The 27,779-nt window shown below is 41.4% G+C and overlaps 1 protein-coding gene across 4 annotated transcripts in view; it reads right to left on the reverse strand.

The window, feature by feature from the left end:
• Positions 1-27,779, reverse strand: part of celf4 (CUGBP, Elav-like family member 4) — a 122,894-nt gene that overhangs the window by 66,472 nt on the left and 28,643 nt on the right. For all 4 annotated transcript variants that reach the window (XM_084729863.1, XM_084729854.1, XM_084729845.1 and 1 more), the window contains exon 2: positions 18,621-18,703. In XM_084729863.1, coding sequence (XP_084585989.1) covers positions 18,621-18,703 — 83 coding nt within the window. The remainder of the gene's footprint in view (positions 1-18,620; positions 18,704-27,779) is intronic.

A 27,779-nucleotide genomic window follows, 5' to 3' on the forward strand; every position in this document is an offset into this window, starting at 1 on the left:
AGATGTGCTTAAGGGCTAACAAAACTGCACAAGCACCACATCTCCAACACCCAGCTGAGAATACACCGCAGCCTTCTCCTAGCTTCCTTGAGTAACTTTACAAGCCCAAACCTCTGACTAACTACCTCAAAATGCTTTGCCCTTTAGCATTAAAAGCTGTTAATGCATGCCTTGGTTTAGCCATCATTCATAAAATGCTAATATTCTGTTTTGCAACCGGTGGGGAATTCATTTGTCTGTTTAATTTCACAGGTGTCCTTAACGCACCGATCAACAACAGGCGCCGGTCGTGAACAGGCGGCACCATCTGTGTGCAGGGAGTGCCAATGGCCCTGAAGTCTTCGCTCTTTGCCACCGAGCACTACGACTCCATTAAGAAGCCTGGGTCCATGCATCTTTGGCCATCATTTATTTGGCAAAGGCAATTAAAATGCTCCCCCACCCAAAGACAGCATGTGTGGTAGAAGCCACGTCTCCTCTCTTAATCACTGGTAGTAATTAGTTCCTGCAAGTGGTATCATTAGGTATCAGCGCTGGCGCAGTTGTCACAGCCAGCGCATGTCTGGGATGACAAAAGGAGATGGAAGAAAAAAGAGAATCATTGCTTTAACAGAGGATCTGGGCGAGTTAGAATCCTGTCCAAAAACGTTACAAGGTTGTCCCACGAGGGGCATAATCCATCAAAGTGATTTTTCTTCTCTCTCTGTCTCCCACCCCCTCCTGTTCCGCCCCCCTGTCTTCTTTGCAACGTAATCATTTTCCTCTCACGGGGTGTGACATTCATAAAGGATGCCGATGCAGGTGCCGCGTCTTGCCAAAGTTTGGGATGAGTTTTTAGAGGTGTATTTACAGTGTGGGATTGCCAGAGGTGAGTTACAATGCTCCTCGGCAGACTCACCCTTCTAACTGTCCTTCTTGCCTGGTTTCTTTTGCCCTCTTCTTCTTTTTTTCCATCCTTTTGTCCTGGCCACCATTGATTAGTGATCTGAAAATACACTACCCAGATAGAAGCCCTTGGCTGTACTTCCTTGGAAGGCGAAGTCCTCCATAACTTCAAGGTTTTGGTTTTGCATTGCGTCTGGCTGATCGAAGCAACTGAATCTGAACTTAAAGCTGAACTGCACTAAATAGCTTGAATGATCCCCGTCTCGCAATATCATATGATTTGTGTTCTCGCCGCCTGCCAATTTTCTGGGGATGTCTAAAAGCAAGGTAGCTGCTTGAAAGATGGTAAGAACAGCTGCTAACAAACCAATGCCCCTTACATTTTTGGTAGACACAAGACTGCTGCATATCTATCTCCCTAATTGTTTATACCTGGTCACTCTTTAGCAAACCCAGTGACACCTCAGTGACATTTTACTAAGCTCTATGACATGTTGAATCTCTATTTGAGTCAGTCTGTATACAGTAGCTACTTGTTATTTAAGGAGGAAAATAATGTCCTCAATAAAATGGAGCTTGTTTGTGTGCTACTTTCTCGGATAGGGAGTTTGTTTCTCGGTGGAGTTCTGCTACAGTTTTTGGTGGCAAGAACACAGCTGTTCAGTCCCTTACACACCTTTGGTTTTCAGCAAAATATCCTTTATTCAAAGTTTCTAGGGAGCCTCGCTGGAAAGGTTGTTTACTTATAGTCTTCACAAATATGCTAACAAGCTGTCTGAACATACAAACCTTATTATCACACAAACCGTGTGACTCAGTCTGGCCGCCGCTCCCCCCCCCCCCACCCTGCAGGTTCCTATTTCAATAATGACGCTGCAAATTTTCATTCTGTTGACGTGCGAGTGCGGCGCATGTCACAGCACTTTGTCAAATATGTAGACAGAGTTAAAACACACGCACGCTGGAAAAGAGGTACAGGGAAGGCGGTGGAAAACAAACATCATCTGACAAGTTTGTGGCACATTTGGTTCAGACAGTGTGATTCCCTCTGGATCTAAGAGAGTGGTAGCGAGGAGAGGAGGTGTGGAAGAGGAGGGCAGAGCGAGAGAGACAGAGTGAACTCCGTCAGAGCAATTGTTCTTCCATGTGGAAAGGTGACAAAAGAAAAGTGTGAAAGGGCTCACCAGAGGGAGGGGCTTATGGAAGAGAGGGATGGGGAGAGAGGAGAGACGGATGGAAAGGGAAAAGGTTGCAAGAGAGGCGGTAAGAGAGTGAGAAGGATGGAATGATTTTAGATGGTTGTGAGCCAGCTGGTACTGTTGTTACTGTGTAAATAAGATTAATGCACTTAAAGGACAGGTTCACATTTTCAAATCTGTCTATACTCACATGCCATATGTGTGTTGTGAGAGAGTTGCTGGTCCCTTCCTCATCTCGACAAACAGATATCTGCATATGAATGAAGAATCTGTAGGTAAGTGACGAGATTTTGATTTCGGAAGTGTTCTAGTTTGCGTCTGTAGTCTGCATAGTTTTGACCAATCACATTTGAGCAAGCTTTGTTTGCTTCAGCAGGCAAAAGCAAAAGAGACAAAAACATACTGGCCAAAATGCAGTGTTGGAACCAATCTCTTTTACTTATTAATGCTGTTTTTAAAATGTGTCTGCATTCATATGCATATATCTGCTTATAGAGATTAGCCTACAACTCCATTATTATATATTAAGTTGCTAATTGGACTGTAAACAATGACTGGTCCGTGGAAGAGGAAGACCTTAATATCTGTTGTATGGCTTAACCAGAAGCTCCTAAACATTGACCATAACACCCAGAGGCATCATTGTCAAATGAGACTTGATGGGTTGTGAGGTTAATCCCTTCCTAACATGACTGCGCTGTAACAAATCAGGAAACAAAATCCAGAGCCCTTGTTTCTCTGAAGCTAATGTCAGATTTCAGCAGTGTGAGTTGGCCAAATTAACCTGTGTGTGTGGGTTTTTTGCCACTGTTGTGTCCTGGCAACAAACCTACATCGAACCAGAAAGTGCCCCTGAGCAAGGAAATGGGCCTACAATCAGGAGAAACAAGAAAATTTATAAAGAGACTGTTACTGCCACATCAGCTTCAGAAAACAAAAAAAAAACAAAAAAAAAAAAATCATTTTCTTTGCTTTTTTTGTGTTTACTTGCCCCAAACAATCAATGTACTCTACAGACATTACCTGTAGCTAGCTAGCGGTCTCTGTTGGGACAGTCTGTGTGTGTGTGCGCGTGTATGCGTGTGCGCTTCTGCAAATCTCAACCTCCAAGTGATCTCCAAACTCAGCAGAAAGCATATGTTTTCCATCCTTTTTTAGCCTGTATCTGTATGACGAAAGCCTTGAGGGCTGCGTTCCATGGAAACCATGCTCACGCAGGTCCCATGAACAGAATTTGAAGAAATTAATGTTTATCAGACAAATAAATGAGACAAAAATTTGCCAGCTATTGTGCTATTTTCTAACTGTATGTTAAGTGGGTGTCTGGTGTTGAGTAATGGGAAATCTTAATTCTAAAGGACTATGAGTTAACAGCTTGAATCAAGCATAGACCAAAGCTGTCATCTTCAGTAGGTTGGAAAAACAATAGATGCCAGTAAGATCTCACATCCCAGTATACTTATATATTTATAAATAACAGTCATGAGGCCCTGGGATAAGCACAAATTCTTCATTTAAACTGAACCAATTTAAACTCAGGCAGACATGTTGGAATTTGCTCTACTCCGGGCAAATTCCTGTCTGCTCATGTCTTTGCATTAACTTTATATGGTATGTTATCACGTTGCCTTTAGGGTACATACCAGTATCGGAAAATGCCTCTGATACTGCCTGAAATGCAAGATTGGGTATTGGTGAGTACCCGATACAACTTAATTTATTTTGCCTCAAAATAGGACCGAGTCATGGCAATTGTTCTCTGTATACATTTGCACGCAAGTTATGGGAAACGGAACGAAAGAGTATCGGGACATCTGTAGTGCTCTGTAAAATTTTCCTTATCTATTTTTAAAAGACCTTTTGTATTTATGTCCTTTAAAGTTCAAAATTGAGGAGGCGGAGTCACAGCATCAACCGATAGCAAAGATGTATGTATGTGGTTCACCTTGGCAGGCGATGGCCACTATGTGTGACTGTACCATCTTGTTAGGAAGGTATCACCATGTAGCCAGTATGGAGAGGTGTGATGATTACATTGATCAACTCTTCCAATTTAATACTGTATGACATATGAATGAAGACAGACTTGGAAAAAAAATCAGACCTTATCCTTTAAAAAAGACATGGAGCCACTCTTTTTGATTAACATAATATATATATAAAAAAGAAGAAACATACAGTAAGAGAAATGATTTCTCCGGACAAACAAACCAAACGTGCACACAAACTCTTTCACTATTTCTCTCTTTGCATTGCCCTCTCTCTCTCTCCTCACACACACACGCACACACACACACACACACACACACACACACACACACACACACACACACACACACACACACACACACACACACACACACACGTTACGTCTGCTGGTCAGAGTTGATGCTCCCAGCAGTGGCATATCAGCCCATAATGAAGGCTCGTAGCACAAAGTCTGGCAGTGTGGACAAACACTCTTTCTGTTTCCCCACTCACACACATGTTGGATCACAAACACACACACACACACACACACACACACACACACACACACACACACACACACACACACACACACACACACACACACACAGAGAAACACTTAAGTGGGTGAGTCAGAGCAACACTCTTCCTGTGTCTCACACACATAAACACTGGCCCAGCAGAGGCGAGGCGAGCGCCGGAGCCCCTGCCAGGTTATATGGAGGGACAGAGTGTTCTGAGTTACTGCACAGTGCAGCCACTCTCCACGGCAGCACCATACAGAGTCCATAAAGCATGATGGATGGCCTATCATCATTTACCTCTTTGGTGACTTCTCAATGCTGTCACACCCCGCCAAGCACATGCAAGAGAGGTGAGACACACCAAAACAGACAGGCAAGCAAAGGCAGAGCATAACGAGGAAAACAGGAAAAAAAAAAAGAGGCAATGCGGACAAAATGATGCTAAAAGGAGGATTAGACAGAGTGACAGAGGGAGGGAGGAAGAGAAGGAGAGGAAAGACAGAGAGATGGATGAGGGAGCATCTTTGATGTTTGCTGGAATTAATGCACACTTGGTCACATAGGCAAACAGTTGCACACACACACACACACACACTCGCTATCACAAAAGAACTGAACCATCCCCTGTCCCTTCTCTCCTTTGATGACAGCACCCCACACACGTAGAGGCTGTATTTAGAGCATGCAAAATCTACTGTCTCCTCCGCTCTCCTCTCCTCTCCTGCTCTCCACGCCACAGCAGAGGGAGCAGGAGGAACAGAAGAGAGAGGGAGACGGAGAGAAAGAATGAACACCAGATGCGGCGAGATGACACAGTGATAGTTTACATGTCAAAGTGGGTGAGATATCAAAAATGGGAGCAAGAAAAGACAAAGAGAAGGAAAGTAGAGGATGTGTGTTTGTATGTGTGTGTGTGTGTGTGTGTGTGTGTTTGGGGGAGGCAGTCTGTGGCTAGAACAGTAAATAACTTCCATGAGAATGAGTGCAGCCCGGGAGCCAGAGGGGGCACAGGGCTCACAGTCTGTGCTACAGTGGAAAGAGAAGCACTCTGTGCATTGTGACGAGGCTCAATCTGAGCTCTTGAGCTAGTTTAACCTCCTGAACCTGTGGGCTGTCTTTCGCTCACTTGTGTTTCAGCCACGTATGCCATATGTTGTTATTTTAAAGGGCCACTCCAGTGATTTAGTATTGCACTTTCAAAAAGTTGGATGGGTCAAGCTAATGAATACTACTTTTCCTATCATGCAGATTAAAATTCTTTCCGTTAGATACATCAGACCAGCAATATGTCAACCAGCCCCAAGTCGCCAAGGCCACGCTCCTTTCTTGGGGAAAACACATAATGGGAGTGATAGGAAAATCCCCCAAAGCTGCTGTGTAGCAGGTTGTAAAACACAAACATACAAATCCACCACAGTCTCTAGTTGGCCATCAGGTAGTCTTGATGACATCATGAGTGATTTGATGTCATGCTCATTGTCAGCTGTCATGGCTCAAGACTAAGTTTGAAAAAAACAAAACATGGGTGTGTGATGTTACAAAGAAGAGAACCTACAAGATCTCTGCAGCCAGCTCCTCAACTCTGCTGCAGGCTAGCAGCTCGAGGCTACATTAACCGCTACCAACATGACACAGCTCAGTCGCTGAAATGAACTGGCAGTGGTTGAGTTGCATTGTGGGTAATGTTGGTGCCAAATTTGGACAAGGAAGAAGGATAAAGCGAATAAAAAGGATGATATTTGGTACTTTTAAAAAAAAAAAACCTGTCCATCATGAGTCTGACAGTGTAATGGGCGTGCAATACTAAATTCTAAATTGGTGGAGTAATCTTTTAAGTTTTAAGCTCCTAGCAAGTGCTACTGCAGTTTGTGTGACATTCAGATGATGGATATGTCAGTGGCTACTGTGGAGTTTGGGTATAATAACCACCCCAGGGCATACAATCAAAAAATGGCTAACATGAATATGTTTTTCGGATGAATAATGAAGTGAAAATAGCAATTCTGCCTGATAATCAGGCTGACGACAGAAGACCTACAACTATTTTGACGGGCTGAGCAGTGCTCCCCATGAATGGTAAATGGGTATTAATGAGTAAAATAAGGTGGAGTTCCCCTTTAAGGGAAGATTAAACTACTTAGAAATGGCATCATTTGACATGTAAGCGGTACTATACACACTTGAGGATACATTTAATTACAAAAGTGTTGAAGGGGTTAACGTGTATAACAGGTGCTCACAGTGACTGAGGTGTAAACTGAAGCTGGTATTTTGATCTGTCAAGTGAAAGAATCCCCACAGTGTTGTTGCTGCACAGAACACTGAAAGAAAATATTTCCAACAGACTTCTCGCCTTCATATAAACAGAAAGAGAGAGAGGGAGAGACTGCATCTCTGGACAGTGCCTATTGATCGCCACCCGGCACACATCACCACAACTTTCACAAATTGCTATTGAGAAGTGACCTGTAATGCAATTACTGGCCAATCCGGGGCCTTGGCTGCCATCAATTATTAAAAGCTGCCTGAGTCGTGGCCCGCTATCCGGCCTCAGCTGGTGCGTTGTGTCATTATCACATCTGCCGGCCACCAGCTCGCCAGCTGCTACAGCAGGGTCTGGAACAAGATTTCCAAGCGCCACTTCCCACTCCGTCGCACATATCGGATGATACGGCCAAACGAAGAAATTGAAATTGCTGTATTATATATTCCAGCGGCTACAGTGAAGGTGAGGTGGTGAAGGTCACGGAACAAAATAGGTTTTGGTTTCTCTTGGCACATTACCATTGAGCATGAGAATGGTATTTACAGAAGAGTGAAATCCCTTTGTGAAAACTGGGGGGTTAGTTTCAGCTTTATAAAAACTTTTATAAGTAGAAAAACAACATTAATATTGCAGTGCAGCTCACCACTGGGTCCTAGTTTTAAAACCATTCAGTAGCATTGTCAATGCCAGCAACAAATCAATAGCCACTGTTTCTTCCACTAACCTGCTACTTCTCAATGTCTTCTAATGATTCCTTATATGTTTCCACTTTGCCACACTGTTAGCTCTTCTGTAATCACTAATATGTTCCTTGAATTCTGCCATCAGGGCTATGATGAAAGAAGACAGAGAAAACAGCAATGCAAGCATTGCATGATAATTGCCCTTTGCTTTGAACTGACACAATAATTTTTCTTTTAGTTCTCATTATAAAAGCTGTTATTCAAACTGGGCTTGGGATTTTTTTTCTCCGCAGTCATTGTGAAATAATTTATTTGTTATCTAGCTTTATACCAAAGTAGCACTGCTTCTAAAGTAGCAGCACTGCATCTAGAAAGAATGTTTAACACAAATTTTGAAAATAGTTTTAATGGTTTTATTCTGAAATTCTTTAAAGTGATACCTTCAATAAAGTATCATAACACTTTATTTGAAGGGTTGTGCATAAGACTGTCATAATAAATCATAACCATGTCATGACAGTTGTCATAAACATGAAAGAGTCCTTATGAATGTTTGTGACTGTTATTATTAAGTGTCATTCAACCAATTATGTAATCCACAAAGTTGACATTGTTTGAGATGTCTTTGTTATGACAACTTGACATAATCAAACTTAAATAAACTTTAGCTTTATGTTTAGCTTTATTATATTAAACTGTCAAATGTGGTTAGCTTTGACAGTGGCCTTCATGAGGTCATTATAAGGCTGTCATGAATATTTTCCTTGGACTCAAATAAACTGGTACATTTTGGACATGTCATTAAGATGTGATTAAGTTTTATTACGCTATCAAATGCTTTTGTAATGGTGTCTGGAATAATTTCCTGGACTTCAGGTAAAGTGATACCATTTAATACCAAGATGTCATTAAATGTAATAAGGCTAGTTTGACAACAGAGAACAATACCAAGGCGATTTAGCTCACAGATTTAGCTGATGGACAGACGATAGTTACTTGTTGCTGAAGTAGACTAACTGCTGTTTGCTGTTATCTGTAGCTAGTGTTAGCCCGTTAGCCATGAAGTTAGCTGCCTGATTAGCTAACTAAACTCCAGGGTGCCAGAAGGAAAACCCATCCCTGTCAATCTGGCCACCTTTGGTCTCAGAGGCTGTGTTCGGTCTCAGTCCGGCCAGGATCTCCAGTCTGACTGGTCAGACTCAGCTAGTTACTGGCAGCACTAGCAATGGCAGAGGAATGTGCTAATCGGTAATGTGTGTGTGCAACTCTCAACAGAGATGAGAAGGAAGCAAGATTATTCACTTTTTGGTTACTTTTGTTATCAGCTCCAGAAAAAAAAAGTTTTGTCTTGTAGATACAGTCTGTTTCTAAAAAGTGTTATTCTATAACATTTTTTCTGGGGCTAATGTTGGAAACATCCAACACCTTTATGACAAGTTGTTGGACTGAATTAAAGTAATAAAAAGAACTTGGAGGTATGAGAGTACAAAATGTGTGCTGTATTTACAGTAAGAGCTGCAAGAGTTGCGTAAAGCCTGAGGAAACCACTGAATGACAGTGTTCCCTCGTGCTCTGTCTACTGACAACTGAGGGAGACACATGGGAGCAGACCAGAGTAGTCAAGCCACACTGATGCATGACTGAGAGAAAAGGTATACAGTATGGACCATAATATTCTCCGATGATCAATAAAACACCACTCTAATAGATACATTACACTGTAGGTGTGATTGATTTATGGCATTTTATTGTTTTCAGTTATCTGTTCTCTGTTCCTCAACATTTAATGTGCACGGTAAATTAACTGAGCAGACTGCAATAAAAACATCAGACAACACTGCACTTACTGTTGTGGAAAGACACACTACTGTATGTGTGTGAGCACGAAAAAGAAAAGGAGACAGGAGGCAGGATGTTTCAAAGCGGCTGGAGTCAAGCGGACTCAATAGAGCAGCAGGAGCTAAAACTACGACAATGGCAGAATGACTATCACAACCAGCTTATGGACATACTTAAATCTATGAACTATATGTACGGCCAAGGGCTGAAGCCAGGCGCACACTGGTAAGGATACTATTAAAGCTTCAGATTTCTGAGAAATAGCTCAAGCTCCTGTCCTCTCTCCAGTGACTGCCATTTCCACTGCAAAGTCTATATCAATAAGGAAGTGCAGGATTTCTGAGGTTTCTGACAACAATCACAATCATGCAAGAATTGGATGGATGATCTACCAGGACTTCAGCAATAATGTGGGCATCAGAGAGAACTTTGTGTTAAATTTTCACTTTTTTTTTAAACCTAAAAGTGAATCATCTGTGCCTTGAAGTGATTTTTTTGTCACTTTCCCTTCTGGTGAGTCCATGGACGAGTCGTAAAGTGCCAGTAGTGACATTAACACTTGTAAATGCTCAGTGGAGCGGCCTGCAGAGGATGAAGACTCATCGGCGCGTTGTAAGGCTATGCTTTGGTGGATCAATACAAACTCAAGGAAAGGACAAGTTGATTTCAGACTGTGACAGTAGCTTGAGCCAGCAATAGATTGAGATGCTGAAAAGAGCTATGGCACCTCTGAAATGTCTGAAGTGGGGACACGCTTTTAGAGCAAACACAAAAACATTTGGATCACCCAATAATGGCACTTACCAGAGGTGTTTTGAATCGCTCAGACAGTTCAATCCATTCCTTTAGAGAGAACATCACACATTTTAGGACTGCTGGCTGAGGATGCCGTCCTTTCTATCAGCAACAATTTGTAGTAAATTTGCTTAAAAGGGGAGACTACGTGTTATTTAAAATGATAATAAGCATTAATACATTAAGACTTGTCCCAATGGAGAGTGATAATGGGGCAGTTTGCTAAATTTCATTTTGCAATAGTTACACTGGGGAGTCATGGCCGAAACTCCAAACTCTTTTTTTTATTATTATTATTAAACAAAACTACAGTATGATCAAAGACTGGGTTAATGCTATGACACTGCATGCACTGCAGTATGGCTTGGCTGCATGAAGGTGTGTCATTTCACATATGGATCATGAATCTATCGGCCCAGCGGGCAGCATGCACCACTTCTGAAATTAGTTGGATTATTGGACTAAAGTGAACTGCAGCCTCCAGACAAATGATTTTTTCTCATTTGTACAATCTGCTCAAACTCCACTTGGCAATGGGAGGTTGTAACATCAGGCCTGGAGCCCAATGATAATGGGAGCATTCAGACTTTATATGACAAAAGATGGTGTGTGGGCTTGTAATGATCTTTGTTACAATTATGGCACCATTCATGCTTCACTCCTTAAAGGGGTTTAACCAAAACGATACTAGATGGCCAAAAGTATGTGGACACCCGAACGCCATAGGACGAGTTCATTTGCAAAAACTGATAAAACCCATTTTTAAAATAAATAAACAAATGCCAGTTTGATTGATATTCTCCTGAGTGCAGAGTAAAAAAAAGTGATTTATGAAAATAAAAAAATACAACTGAGATATCTTATCAAAACAAACCAACACCTGTTTGACTGATATTCATTCGAGTGCACAAAAAAACAACATAATTTAGAAAAATTAATAAAAACAGATATCTGTTCTCACAAATAAACCCTTCAAATGTAATGGTCTTCCATCTCATTTGAACATGTCTTAGACCTTTTAATGTGTTCACTTTTTGAATTTAGCCATCTGCTCTCCATCTTTGTTGTTGTTGCTGCTTATTGTCTTGTAAAGGTGTGCCCGTTATCCTCGTATGAACTAGTGCATGTGATGTTTTGAGTCAGTTTTGGAAAGTTACCTAAACTGTTGGACGCAGGCTTGCCAGTTCAGACAATGGAGCGGTGCAGGGGGACACTTCTGACAGGCACTTTAGTTGGATTATTATTGACAGCTAAAGCCCATATAGGCTATAGACAGCAATCAATCAATCAATCAATCAATCAATCAATCAATCAATCAATCAGCTAACCAATCAATCAATCAATAACCATAGACATTAATCTGCTGCTATGACAGACGAGTCACATGCAGGAAGGTTTTCTAAGATTTCATAAACTGGTTGCAGGACATTGCCCAGATTCAGACACAAGACAATTAGTGAGGTCGGCCCCTGATGCTGAGCGATAATGCTCAAGTCCACATTACAATTCATTCCAGAGGTGTTGGATGGGATGAGGACAATAGCTATGTTTTCATCCATGTATTTGCAAATTTCAAGAAAATCCGCAAAAGAAGATAAGAATGAATGCTAATGATCACTAGACGTTGGTTTGACAAAGCAGATCAGTGCCGATTCTCCAGTCTGGTGTGATTATGCCATTGCAAGATGATGTCATTTAATGATGCCAGTTATAAATCAGCCGGTGAAAAACGATGTAAAAAGCAAATGTGTGAAAGTCTTGTGAGATTTGTACATGATATCTATCCATTGTGCTCCCTGCACAAACTAATTATGTTTTATAATGTGACAGTGCTGGGGTTAAAATATGGGTAAGGTTAGGGAAAGTAAGTGAAAAATCATGGTTTGAGTTCAAATAAACCACAACCATGTTTTAGTCTGTTGCTTTTTTTTGTCTCCTTAGTGGAGCAGAAGCTTTAGTGGATGTTTAAGTCACATGCTTCATGTTTGTCATGATTTATTTGCTGTCTTCATTTATTGCACTTTCTTGCATTTTGCTTTATACAAACAATAACACCAACTTCTCCACCTCAGTCAGACATAAAAACATTTTTGTAATGAGCAGATGGAAACACACCTATTGTCTTGCTGTTGCAGGAAAAGGCCTTTCACAAACTTTTGTTACATAGTTGGAATATATTATTACATGCTGTGGCATTAAATTAAACTAAGGGGCCTAGCCACAAAGCACATAATGCAGCTGCAGACCAAACGTAGAAAAACTAAAAAGTGTGGACAAGGCCGTATAGAGAGAATCAAATAAAACTTAGGTCCTCTGTAGACTGTAAAAAGAAAACCACAAGAAAATTAATGAACTATGATGAGTTTATCAACAAACAGCGGAATCTGTGTTTAACTCTGAATTTATTACAAACACTTTTTTCTGGGAAGTCTTTCTGCTTTTGTACTGTCTGTTGGGGAGACTCATTAGAATTTTTATTACGGGCTTATGACCTGCCAGATTCAGGCTGCACACTGCCTCACTTAAAAGCTTTTCTTGGGTTTGGACACTGGATACTGTTTATTCTTTTGTTATTCTGACTACTGCCAGTGCCTGCTGCTCTTTCTTTTTATTGTTACACTGAGATAAGCTGCTCATTAGGTCTATGAGTTTACAGAAATCTGTGTTTTTGTGAAGCATATATTTCTATTGATGTCGTTCTGGGCTAAAACTTGCTTGTGCATCACTCCAGCATTCTGTCAATGGCTGTGGATTCATTAATTGCGGCGCGTTATGTGGCAAACGGTTTTCTTTTGGATAAGGGTGATTAGGATAGTTGATGAGGTGATGGCTCGGGGAGAGGGAGGGGTGTTTTAGCTCCAGGGCCCGTGGCATTATTCATGTGGATGTGCAGCTATGCCTCCTGCACACTGCACCACTAATCTAAATCCACAAGAAGGACTGGACTACTGTACACTCTTAGAAATACAGGTGTCAACTAGAACCATAAAGGGTTCTTTGGCTTTTTGGTTCCTAGTAGAACCTTTAATAAAGGTTCCATTTGGAACCCTTTCAATGAGTTCTTCCTCGAAGCCAACATGAAGAGTTAAATGCAGAACCATTTGTGAAAGGTTTCCCACAAACCCCCCTGCGAGGTACTACAGAGAACCTTTCTATGATGTAATAGGTCCACCCAGAACCTTCTCAAGAACAAGAAGAAAAAGTTCCACCAAGGATTTCAGCAATCCTTAAAGAACTCTTTTGAAGGTTTTTTTTTTGGTTGAAAGGGGTTTGTAATGGAACCCTCAGCCTAACAAAGAACGCTTGGCAAACCATTTTTTTTAAAGCTAAAAAGGTTCTTCAGAAGCAAATGGTTCTGGGTAGAACTTCAGCTCTTTAGGAAGAACCCTTTTTTTTCAAACCGTCATTTCTAAGAGTGTACTTGTGCACAGTTAGTGGAAACAAATCATAACAGAGCACCATCAGCCCCCACCTTCTTTCCTCCAAACACCCCTTCACCTACTTCACCTGGGGAGCCTGGCAGTTATCGACCAATGAGGGCGACTTATTGAGAAAAAGCTGCCATGAAACTGGGTCGCGGGAGCCAATCAATGCCATGGATTTCTTGCCCTGGCATTATCTCAACTGAGAGAAGGAGCTGGGGAGGGAAGGGTGGGGTGGGGGTGGGTTGGTTGCGAAAAAGAAACAGACACAAATCAGTTGTTATGGAGGCACCTCGACCATACCTCTCCTCCCACTCCCTCCATCCACCCACACTCTCCAACCTGCCATCATCAACCCCTTCCTCCCTTCTGCTATTCATTTGCTTTTCCGTCTTTTCTGTTGTTTGTTTGCCCCTGGGCTGAAAACTCTGTGTGTATACGTGCTCCATTATGTGTGTGTGTGTGTGTGTGTGTGTGTGTGTGTGTGTGAAAGCACTCTGAAATGACGCATTGATTCACAGTGTTCTATATTTTCTCATCTGGCTCACTATTACAGTGCGAGTCAATCGACGCCGTATTTCTCTCCCTCCCTCTTTTACTTTCTCCCTATTCCTCTCCCTCTATGAGTATCAGAGTATCATGTTGTTGAATGGAAGTGTTTACGAGGAGTGTTGTATTGCCGTTACAAGAGACGGGTTTGGAGTATCAGCGGTGTGTTTTGTACCTGTGCCTGCTCGTGTGTATTATTTTCTAACTTGGAACACGGTGTTAAGTATTCAGGAGTGCGTGCTCTTTCCGTGCACTGTGTGGGGGTATATGGTACAGTAGTGCTGAGGCCTATACTGTATATCTGACAGTGCGTTTGAGTGGATGCCAGCTCTGGTTTTTTATTTATTTCTATTTTTTTTAGCGTGTGTGAGTATTTATATGTGTGAGGGAGGATTTGCTGGTGGGTATTTGCACCCTGTGGTTCGTACACACGCTGCACTAGCTCCAGCTCTGCAACTCCACCCTGTGACCCGCACACGCATACACACACAACCACACACACGTGCACGCAACAGAAACACATCCACCCACTCGTGAGGACTTTTGCCAGAATCAATAGAGGCTTTTTAATGCCTCTTGCTGTAGTACGAGTCTGAAACTGGAGCGCGGGATCACAAATATGGCAGCCAGGGCCCGGCGTTTGGGACGCGCCCCATTTTAGGCCTGTCTCACGTCACCATCTCAAAAAAAAAAAAAAAAAAAAAGCACCTCCCTCATTTTTCTGCTCAATAGCTGTGTACTTTGAATAAGTAAAGAACTTTTTCACTGGTGAAAACTTGCATGATATTGACTGTGTTCTTCACATTTGTGTTTTGTGTTTATTTCCAGTAAAGAACAAATTATGAGACAGGTAGAAACAGGCCATTTATGGTATTTTTATGGCTCTTTGGTGACTTTTTGCAGGTTTTGTTTATATATATTTTGTATATTTGTACCTGAATGAATTTAAGGTCAGAGTACCCCATGGAGCATTTATAAACTGTCTATGTCTATATATGTCTATATCACTAACTTGGAAAAAACAAAAACCTTTTTTAGTCATGTCAAAAGGATTATAAATTAATAGAATAGAAAAACTGCATTTTTTGATAGCTGAGGTAATCTTAAATAAATACGCTGCTGTATATAACACAGCTGCGGACTATCAAATATTAACAATTATAGGCTGTATTTAAGCACTATGTCACTGTATGATATTTTTTGAGAATGGGCTTAACGACCAAAAAGACTCCTGCCAAATCAGATCCACACTGACATTCTTTTCCACAGGAGACTATTCAAAATAATATAGGAAATGTAGACTGATTGTAACTGAAATATGCACTGTGGATCTGGATTATGTTGAGGAAAATCAACTAAAATATGATAAAAACTTGAAGGGCAGCTATGATCACAGATCTCTGCCGAGGCCAATAGTCCAGTCATCTATGATATGCAAATCTGAAAAAATGAAACCACCATATATGTTAGATTTAAGTTAGACTAGACTAGATTTATGTCTCATTGTTTTTATTGTGCCTTGGTGAAGCCTCATATTCTCAGCTTTGTTTTTATTATGTACTTTCAAATTCAGTTCCTTTTGCCGTAGACATCGATGTTAAAATTGACCTATCTTGCAAAGTTAATGAAAGAGAAAAATAATTTGTGTATCCACCCTGCGATTCGGATCTGCTCCAAACTTTAATAGGTTCTTCCATGGCCAATGCTACACCCTTTCACCAGGTTTCATGAAAACCGGGCCTGTAGTTTTCTGTAACCCTGCGGACAAACAGACCAACAACACAACCAAACCAAAAAACACAACCTCCTTAGCAGAGGAAATAAACAGCCAATCTGATTGGCATATACAGTATATTGGGATAGTATTATGACATATAATATATGATATTAGGACACATACATTGTTTTACTGAGTCCTTTATCCTTCCAATGAAAAATGTTAACAGTCACTCTGAATAAATGCCCTGGTTTTGTGGACTGTGGAGTGTTTGAGAGGTCTCATTCACAGTTGCAGTGAGTTTTCTTATCATTCAAATGTACCCCTTGAATGTTTTGAATGTCCTCAAACATTGCAGTAACATTGGTTTCTGTGTCAGTAGAGTTGATTTAATACTGTTGGCAGAAACTTATTCTCCATCAGCATAATCCTGTGTACCTGTACAGTAGTTTGTAGCACTGTGATGGAATGAGGGATGTGAAAACAATTTGTCATCTATCACGAGTAGTTCAATGTCAGTGTCACTTTAACATCAGTATTTTTGCTTGTCGCTTGTTTACCCAAAGTCTCTCCTGACACTGCACAGGCTCAGTTGCACAAACACACGCGCGCACACACACACACACAAACACACACACACACACAAGGCAGCCCTTAGTACTTTGTCTGAGCTACACTAACAGCCTACAGCCATGCTTACAGGGCATTTCCACTAGGAAGCCAAATCCCCTCTTCTCTCGGCTCACCTGGCAGCGAGAGAAAAAAAGATGGCAGAAAACTTTTAAAATGTGAGGGCTGGGGAGCAACTTTGACGATAAAAAGCGCATCAGGACGCGAAGTGAAGGGGAAAGAGGCTTTAAGGGGGAAAAAAAAGGGATTTCATTTGCAGGGTTTTGGTTGTGTTGGCCTGTGAGTGGGGGATTGATAGAGGATGGAACGAAGAAGAGAGAAGAAGGTAGATGAAAAAAGCGGAGGAAAGAGGGTGTAGTCGTGTGCCATAAAACGTCCCACTGCCTTTCCCAGGGCCAAGTCCTCGCTCTGTTTCTAATGAACTCATTTATTTTGTTTTGCTGGCTTTACTTCCACCAGCAACAAAAGACAGTCTCCTGGTCTCCCTCTCTGAACACTCAGCTTCAGGGTTTGTTGAGCATCTAGGTCTGTCCTGTGGCATTACCTTTGTTTACTTAACGCTCACCATCGATCACATGCAAACCTGAGACTGTCCTCCCTTGGCAAAGGCACTCCTAATTAGCATTTCCTTCTAAAACTATGTTGATTGCAAGTGACTGATTAAATTTATTCACTGTTGATGCATTACTGTGCAGCATGCGAAGCCAAATACAGACTCCTTCCCTTAAAGATGTTAAAACTGAATCCTAAAAAAAAAAAAAGGTTGTTTTCGTGCCTGTATCTTCTGGTCTGTGTCAAACAATAGCAACAAAGGCAAAAACATCAATCGGCAGCACATTTTGTGTGAACACAAAATCGCATTCTGGTTTTGGCCAAATATTTAATCTCTCCTCCTCTCTCTGTGTGTCTCTGTCTCTCCCTCCCTCTTTCTTTCTGAATAATATGCCACTGGGAAGTGAAAAAAAAAAAAAAAAAAAAAAAAACTGAGAGCACGGATCCCCACTCCTCCGCTCTTCTCGGCTGCACGTCTGTGATGTCATAATCACTCACATCAAAGGCTGTGCGCTCAACACGGCGACTGTCAGCTTCCCTGGAGGCGTCATTAAAAACGAACAGAGCAAACCGAGCCAGGCCTGACAGAGACGCATCAAAACTTCCAAACGCGCACGTACGCACACATGCGCGGGCGGGCGGGCGCGTGCAGGCACACACACGCGAGCATGGGTGCATGTGCAATCAGGTGCATGCACGAACTGAAATGTATTACAGAGACGCGTGCACACAGAAATATATGATCACAAAATCTTGTAAGAAAATCTTCACAATACATATAATCCCTCTTACACACAGACACGTTAACTGAATATGTGCGTATCCTCTATGACAATGTGAAAAACTCCTCATTCTGGCATGTGTGAATAGGAGCCCAGTGTTAAAACGGGACACGCGTTGCTTCCAGCTGCATCGTACATGTGAGTGGTAACATCCACAGCATGTGAACATCTGTTGGGAAGATGTGCAGTCGTGATGTACATTCATGATGCACACTCATGTTGCTGCCAGTCCGGGGCATAATGCAGAGCATGCACATAAATGTACAAATAGCCTACATCCACCCTCTCACCCGCTTTTCATCCCTCTCGTCTCTGTCACACTCTTGCCCACACACGGACGCATGCGCGCACGCACGCACACACACACACACACACACACACACACACACACACACACACTCAGAGGCACACACTCATTTACACAAACTGGAGGAAGGACTATAAATAGTATGCCTATGATGCGATGCTGTGTGTGGTTTCTCCCTATGGGTTTCTGTGTGTGACTGTCAAAGTGAAGAGAGGGGGAGGCAGTGAAGGGGGGGGGGGGGGGTGGGGGGTGGCAGTGGCAGAGGAAGAGGGACGGATATTTAAGGGAGAGAAGGGCTGTGCACATGTCTGGTATACAGCCAGTGATAAACAGTACATGACAAGCATGGCAAAGGCAGTCAGTCCCCTTTGATTTGAGATGAATATAAGGCATTATATGTTAAAAATGAGCATCTGTGTTTGTGTGCCGGAGTGAATCCAAGATGTGTTTATGTAAGATTGTTGCTTCTGGGTCGACATGGCGTTCCTCATGTACAACTTACCCCTGGCAGGGTCTTCTGCTCATGCAATGCATTCTGGGCTTTCAGGGCCGACTCTCTGGCACAGTAGGTGAGGAAGGCACAGCCTGAAACGTGGAAAGAGAGAGATAATTGTGTTATGTGAACTGGGAGGACAGAGAAGGAGAGACAGACACAGGGAGGGAGCAATCGCCGGCAAATTTCCAAAAATACAGACATACTCACAAACAGTTGTGTTTCCATCACTTTAAGTTATATTACATTGACAGTCATTTCCTGGAGACATACCCTAAGTATATCCATATCCACTACTTGTCTAACCCTGACCCTATTTAGAAAGAAAGTCTTCGCCCTGAAGTTCATGATTTACTTAATGGGGACTTGCATTTTATCCTTACAATGTGAGTGTGTAAATAGATTTATGTCCGCACAATATAAGTAATACACGTCCACACGCATACACAGAGTTGGGCCTCCATCCCTTCAGAGGACATTAAATTAACTTTCATAAATTTGCTGGAGACATACTCAAATCACTACTTACTAACTTTATCCTAACCCATACCCTAACCTTAACCTAAACCTATCCTTACCCTAACCCTAAACCAAGTCTTCACTCTGAAATTTATGATTCACATCATTTGTTCCCATAAGGAAGGCGAGTCCCCACAATGTGAGTGTGCAAACTGATTTGTGTGCCCACAACATGAGTAATACATGTCCACTCACACACACGCAGTTGTGCTTCCATCACTTCAGATGACATTACGTTCACTTACATTCATTTCTTGGAGACTCACCCTGACACGTACTTGCCTATCATTAACCCTTAACCCAACCATAACCTAAACCTAATCATACCCTCATCATAAACCCTGAAATTCATAATTTACATTATGGCATCTTGCATTTTGTCAACCATAAGGAAGGCGAGTCCCCACAATGTGAGTGTGTAAACAGATTTGTGTCTCCACAACATGAGTAATACACATACACACATTCTCACACACACACACACACACACACGCACGCACAGATTGAGCCTGCAGCCATAGCTCTGAAACTCTGTCTACATGGCAGCACTGGGAATTTGCTCATGTTTGTGTGTGTGTGTGTGTGTGTGTGCGTGTCTGTGCATGTTTGTGCACAGTGAGCAGCATTTCGGCAACTGAACAAATGGAACATTCCTGTGTACACAAATCTGTATGCATGCAAAAGAAGAATGAAAGTGAGACGAAAAATTGCGGCTCTGGAGATGCAGCGACGATTTGTGCATTCTGTCGCGTGAGAGCCATTCTGCCCGCAAAACACATCAAATCTGCCGGAGCTTTTCTCCCTGGCAGTCTGAAATAGCAGTTATCCATTCGTCCATCGCACTCTTCTGGCTGCTGTGACAGGGATAGACATTTCCCTGACAGCTTCTCTCTCTCTCTCTCTCTCTCTCTCACACACACGCACACACCAACCCACCCCTCCCCTCCCCTCCCCTCTCCTCCCCTCTCCTCTCCTCCCTCCACCCTTCATTTCTCCGTCTCTCTCTGCTCCATATGTTCCAAGACTACCCACAATCCTCGGTTTTGTTAGCACCTGGGCTGACATGTGGGGGTGGAAGGAAGATGGAGACGCAGGAGGCAAGGAAGAAGAAGAAAAAGCCGTGGGGAACGTGTGTAAGCCGTTCCCTCGCCACCCCCTGTTGACAGTGAGGCGCACGCCACTGTCAGAGAGCTGACAAACTGTCAATCTGCAGATCAAGGCTAATGATTCATGTGTTTGACAGTTTAATAAAACACTTACAAAGACAATTGCACAATAGGCTGCCATGGCACGATTCAATCTGAGGCAAATGTGCTTCATACTGTACAAGTATACGCAGGTGTTTTGCTTGTTTGCTTGGGTTCAGAATGGAAATTTTCAACTAAAATAATAATAATAATAATTATTATTATTTAACTTGAATTCAATTAAATCCACTGAAAGAAAAAAAAAAATCATCCACAAGGGACAATTAGTCTCTGGATTTGCACAATAATAGTATTAGTTGAAATTTGAAGCATTTGAAAAGGAGCTCTTTTAATGAACAGTGAGGTAGATATAGAGTATACAGAGCCCCCTAAACAGACATGGGGGAAAGGAAAATGTTATCCATGGCACCTGATCTCCTTAGTTTAGCTACAAAGAGTAATAAGATCACTTAAGAAATATGGCTGAATAGGTAAAGCACACTCATGTAGGAGAGCGTGGTATGAGTCCTGTTCCAGATGTTTAGGATTTGAGTCCAGTGGAAAATTAGAACTTTAGGCTTATTTGGCTGAGTTGTTTCTAAATTATTAATGTTTTCAGCTGCAGTTTTCTAAGATTTAGGCAAAAGGAGAAAAACTACTTGGTTCCATTTGGGAAAAGTTCATGATTTGTCTCGGCCTAGTGGGTGTAATTAGCCACATTGGTTATTTGAAGCCCGGGTGCAAATAACATTGTTGGCTACAGACACCTGGCTGCTTGTCTTTGCCATACTAGGCTGTATACTATGGTGTAAATAGTCACACTGGATATTCCACTCTTGGTGCAAATAGCAACTTCCCAAAATATTATGGGTGGAAAAAAAATCTCACTGTCCTGAAACAGTTTGTATCAATGACACTCAAGTAACATTACAGTTACTGATACAAACACAAATTGTAGTAGGCTGATGTAAGCTAGTAAGCATTCTCTTCTTTCATTCTCTTTCATAAAACCTCTTATAGATGGGATTTTATTTTATTTTTATTTATTTCCCAACTATTTTTTTCTACCTATCTTTTTTAACCCTCCCCTACGTCCCCTTAGGGGCCCTCTAGACATAAACATTACAGCAGAAAGAAAAAAAAAAATCTGTAACGCACTGGGTTTTAGCTAATTTTTGTCATTTTTTGGATCACAGAAGTCTCCATGCAGACATCGACAAACTATTCCCTGCTGCCATGCAACTAACACGAGCACAAAGAGACAAAAGAACCACAGTTTGTTCTGGGAACATCAAGGGCTGAGCAGACGATTATCATAGACCCCTCCCCCCAAAACAACACAAACACACAGTGCAGTTTAAAGACGGCACCCTCCTCTTATAGCTCTTCCCAGTTGTGCTTTGCTTTGTTCTTTTTGCATACTGGGGGCTATTTATTGTTGAGGGCAGCACCATGTACTGTATGTAGAAGCAGCATGCCTTCCATCCTCTCGGCTCCGTGTCTTTAACCCTGGGTCGTCCTGATGGCGGGGCACTGGGGAGCTCCGCCTGTTGGTGTTTTTAATTAACGGGCCTCTCTCTCATTAGGCGAAGTGGGAGCTGGCCGCTGACAGCTTGGCTACCTCCTTGTCCTCTCCGGGCCTGTCGTGTTAACGCTACATGCCGGCAATGTCCCACAGGAAACGCACGCGAGCCTCTGATTCACACGCCTGACACTCACTTGTATATTTGGAGTGCAGGCACCCACTGCACCATCAAGTGTGATCAGTAGTGGATGAAGTATTCAGATCTAGTAATACCATACCACAACACAAAGAATACTCCAAAGCATATTAACTGTCAGTTTTATAGTAGTAGTATAGTATTGTTGGCACAATAAGACTAAAATGTAGTTTCAAATATAAAACTTTACCAAAATCGTATTATTTTTGTTGACAAAAAAGGAGATGAAATATTATAAACCATTTTTTCAATGCAGAAATTCCGTCCCCTGTACTACAAGCGCCTCTTTCTGTCTTGTGCTACTCTTGCTTTGTTTAATACAAACTTTGCACACCCACCATCTCAACCATCCAACCACCTCACTTCGCTGTGCATGCAATATAAAAACGTAGCACTTCCCACACTTGAAAAAAAAGGGAACTTAATCCATTGATTACATTTCCTTGGAAAATATAAATGAAGAAACAAATTAGTTGTATATAAACGTCATTTGTGGAAGAGAGGCTTGCTTCATCAACAACCTACTTCATGTTTTAAAGGTACTTTTTTGACATGTTTTTAAATATAATTTTTAAGAATTGGATTAACTCTGTTAATTGCATAAAAGTATTAGTGATCTTTTCAGTAGATTTGGTCAAGTTTGAATTTACTACCCCTTTGAGAGGCAGAAACCGGACATTTTAATCTAATGACCTGTTGTACATTGCATAGAAACACAAAAAGATAAACAGAAGGAAATGGTCTCTGAAATTCTTGAAAGACAAGAGGAATTAGGGGAATCCAATACTTTGTTATGAGACTTGTTCATACCTTTGTACGAGTCAACATCAATTTGATGGTCTCCTGACTATCGCCAAAGAGGACATCAGTAACGACAAAATGAACCTCAGAGACCCCATCAGCACTAAAGCCAGTATGTCTTAGGTAAAATGCTATTTTTATACGTAATATGCAGTCTTATATTCTGCTATATAAGTACTTAATCGATCTGAAAGGGATCCCAATGATAATGTTTGCAACTGTCATTATATCCACATCGACTTCACTTAGAGTTTAAAATGATGTAATAGTTATTGATATGGTAATTGTTCTTGTTATGTTATTGGTGTGGACAACCCTTTACGTTTATATATTTTGACTTCTCTGCTCTTTTCCTATGATTTCCACGCACTCTCAGCTCTCAGGCAGCTGCAGAGGTCTTTTTTTCACTATTAAATGTAGTGATACAAGTATAAAGTATCTCACAGTACCTCAAAATTGCACGTAAGTACAGTATTTCAGTACTTGTCTTTAGTGACGTTCTATCACAGAGTGTATTCACACACGTATGGAGGGGGCAAGCACGCATGCATAGATGCTAACACGGTCACACACTCTCACATACACACACGAAAAGTGACAGTCAACAAACGTTCAATTTATCATCATTGTCACAAGTCAGATGCTGGCAGCGGCTCTAGTATCTGACTAAGACCCATATTGGCCCAGGAGAGAGAGATAAGCTGTTTGTTTCTGCTGTCAATGCTGCCAATTTGGTTTCCCATCACTTCAAATTCAAATCAACAGCAGCGCAGAGGGGATCTGAGAGAATGTGTGTGTGTGAGACGAGAGGAGACGAGGGGGGGGGGGGGGAGTGAAAGAAGGGCATGGGAGCAAAAAGAAAGAGGGGGAGGAGAAGAGCGGAGAGGAAAAGCAGAACAGCGAGGGATGCTCGGTAAGGGAGGGAGAGGGAGAGGGAGTAGATAAGATCACCTAGCTTCTGTGAACACCATCCCCCTGTGTCCTACACTCGCTTCTTATCTCAACCGCTGCAGACACCCTAAAGGGACACACACCCACCGAGAGAGAGGGAAACAGGAAGAGAGTGAGAGACAGAGAGGGAGAGAGAGGAATATGGGGAAGAAAAAGAGAGAAGATGAAAGAAAGCAGCAAGGGAATGGTGGAGACTATGAATACTTACTGGTGGGGGAAGAAGAAAAGACATGAGCTTCAGTGGTGAAATCCACCAACTGTCACCAGGCCTCATTTAAACGACAGCTGTGTTGGACCCCATAGAGCTTTGACCTTGTTAACTGTGGGAAACATTTACTTGATGAGCTCACTTTGATAGTTGTACAGTAGTTTCCCAACAAGTTGACTGTTGGGAAACTCCACTGGGCTCAGTATGTTTGAAAACCTGAATAATCCAACAATGTTTATTTAAACCTCTACTCTGTGATGACTGAAGCATGTTTCATGAGTTTTAGAGCAATGTTACTAAAAATTAATACTTCATCAACAGCAAGTCGGGCATTTTTGAGGATACTACCTGTACACTGTGACCACAGATTTAGCTAAGTACCTTAAGTCTCAACCCGTTCAACTCACTGTGGCTAACATTGTTAAACTGCTGTTTAAAAAAGAGAGAAAGATCATGGGAAAAATATTTAATCATGTAATTATAAATGATACAGAAATGTATGCTGCTGGACATTTTATTTTCTAAAATTAAATTGCGGCAACAAGCGGCATGGATTGATATCATTAACTTAGTTCATAATATATCGCTCCTTTGCCTCGGTCAAGAGTTTCTCTTTGCATGTGGACTTGACTTTCACGCATTCTTTGTGCATTTCTGATGATGAACGATTGACAGATGACTGGTGACAGTGACAGATGATGACAGCTACCGTTGTTCAGTATACAAAATGGCAGTGCCACACCAGAAAGCTCTGAGATCCCCATTCTCTAATACTTATGTTTTGTCAGGCTTTAAACTACACAGCTTACTGCTAATTTTCAAGTAGTACTTCGGATATCTTAACCTTGTTTGTGTGGAATCCAAGATTTTACGGCTATTTCTGTTTTTCTTTTCTTGCTAAACCCACCACAATATGTGAACAAGCAGCTGCCAATTCACACATCCAGCAAAGCAACTGGCAGAGCAACTTTAGTATCTATTTGGACTCATGTTTTTAACCACCTGATGAATGTAAGTCCAATATTTTGGTCTCAACAAGCTCTGGAGGGAAATATGTGGCTCTTGAGCAGCTAAATGCTCTAATTAGTCACTAACTTTGTCTGTTAGCTGTCTGGTGCTAGGAAAGTTGTGGGTTTTTAGAGCATTTTCACAAAAAACAGTGCTAGTAAACAGACTTGTAAATTGGTAAATTGATTAATAAAAACTGTAACTTTGTTGTAACACCAAAATAATCAGTGCAAAGATGCATATATGTATATGCAATATGTAATGTTTAGCAGAGCTGCAGAGTTCTCTGAGGGTTTGTCAGTACAAGTGACCCCTTTCACATACACATGTGATCCATTGTTAATTAAAAATATTGATTATAGCCACCAATGTTGTGTTTTATCATGCCACTATATATAGCTAGGAGTTCAAGCAAATCCTAAATCCTGTTATATTTTATTTAAACATTCAGTGTATACGATTTAGGGGAGTTTATTGCCAGAATATGGTAGAAAGAGAATCTAATATTTATGTATTAAGTATGTTTTCATTAGTGTCAATCAACCTACAATACAAATCACTGTTTGTTTTTTTTTGTTTGTTTGTTTTTTACCTCAGAATAAAGTGATTATCTAGATCAGATCTATGGTTTGCTATGTTGCTGCCATGTTTCTACAACAGCCCACAGCAGACAAACCAAACTAAACAGGGCCTTTCACATTTTTTGTTAATTTCACTGCCAGGTGAGGCTCAGAAAGGGGAGGGTGAGGTGAGGGGTATTTAGTTGGTTGATATCTACAACTTTCACTGTTAGATGCAAAGAAATCCTACAAACTGTACCTTTAATTTAAGATTTGCTTTGCCTAAAGACAGTGAAATTAAAAGCCATTTAGTCCCACCCTCTGCATTTTATGTGTAATTGCAGAATGTAAACTCCTGAGGTCAACAAAACCCCCAAATTCCCCAAAACAATCCAGAGACCATGACCTCTGCGACCTTAGTGCTAGCTTTGGCCCTTGATGGGAACACTCTAATCTTGAAATTCTCCCTTGAAACTAATTATGATTGTACTAGAAGTTAAACTACTAATGCATTCCTGAATTAGTGCTTTGCAGCGTTACTGGACACATGAATTACTTTTTACCAGCATGCATTGCCTGACGCCACCCAAGACTAGACAGCTCGGGGACAATGTTATTGCACAGAATTCTCTAATTATCTTGTGCCTATTAATTCAGGGATTGTAAAAGGCTGACATAAAAAGTTCCCTCCTCTCACTCTATCCTTTTATTCCCAGCCACAGACGGGGAGAAACTCCCAGTGATCATTTAAATATTTCAGAACATCTTGGTAAGAGCCTAAAAAGAGTCAATAGCATTAAAAAGCTTTATCCACGGCACAGCTGAAACTCCACGCTGCATAGCCCTGGAACTCTGCCTCGAAAAACTTTGGCATGAAACTTTGTTTGAGGCTGTCCAATTTCAGTCAGTCAATAGAAATCTCCACGTCTCCCCCTACCTCAGTTCTGTTAGCACTTATCTCCGCCTGAAAGGGTTGACCAAGGACAGCCTTTGCTCAATAAACAGAAGAATGTTTTTTTTTCTCCTTTTTAAAAGATTGACCTTAAGACAAGAACGTTCTGACTGGATTTTTGTGAGTGCTAAGGCTTAGATAACACTCTTCAATTCACTCTTGAAATGGGTCAGAGTAAAGACGAAAATTCTTGACTTATTGTGTTCAGAGAAATAGCACATAAAGCCTTGGTCTTTTAGTCATATGGCGACAATGACTACTACCACTGAGTGCAGAAGAGGAATAATAATAAGTGTGGTATTAAGAGAGTTTCTGAATCAGGAATGATAGAGTTGCCCTTGTACTGCTGTAACTGGGACACTCAATATGAGCCATGTGATTGTTGCTATTCAGTCTGTATCTGGTTCAAAACACCATCAAATTAAATGAGAAAAGTTGATGGTTGCAATGCAGTGAATTCTACCTCTGAAAATAAATTATACACAGCAACTGCAGCCATGATCTCTGTGTCTCCTTGCTCCTCTCACTGTTTCTGTGGTAAAGGTATCTTTGTGGTGCCAGGCTCCCACTGTACATATTGAAAAGTTTTGTTTGAATTAAAACTGCAGACTGGTTTAAAGATCCAGTATGTAAGATTCACAGGGATTTATTGGTAGAATATGGCGGAAATAGTGCATAACATTCATAACTATGTTTTGTTTTATTCATTAGTAAAAATAAGAATCGTGTTTTTGTTACCTACCTACAATGGGGTACCTAGGAATGAGGCCTTGTTGTATCGCTGTGTTTCTACGGCAGCCCAGAATAGAGAAACCAAATACTGGTTCTAAATGGTTTCTTAGGTGAGTTTTGTAGCCACTGTAGGTTCTCCTACACCAGGGTTACTCAAAATCCAGACCAAGGTCCACATCTGTGTGGAATGGCAAATCAATCAGAAGCCAGCACATACCTTGTGTTATGAACACAGTACGTTAATAAGTGAGACTTCTTAGGAATTCATTTTGATCAATAGTGATGTTAGTGATGTTGAATATACAGAGTAGCTGCTACACTATAAATGATCTCCAGCTATTAAGATCTTTCGATTCTGTGCCAGAATGAGTGTGTCCCAGAATTGACATTGTGGTTGTCATGGTTTTAGTTTTAGTTTGTTTCCTGTTAAATTTCAAAATTCTTGTCTTTTTCTCTTTTTTCTACTGTTTTACTTCCTGTCTTTTCCTCTAAATTTTTGATTCTTGATCGTTTTCACCTGTGACTTGTC

The sequence above is a fragment of the Lutjanus erythropterus genome, chromosome 2 (assembly GCF_056507025.1).
Source record: "Lutjanus erythropterus isolate fLutEry1 chromosome 2, fLutEry1.hap2, whole genome shotgun sequence".
NCBI lineage: Eukaryota > Metazoa > Chordata > Actinopteri > Lutjaniformes > Lutjanidae > Lutjanus > Lutjanus erythropterus.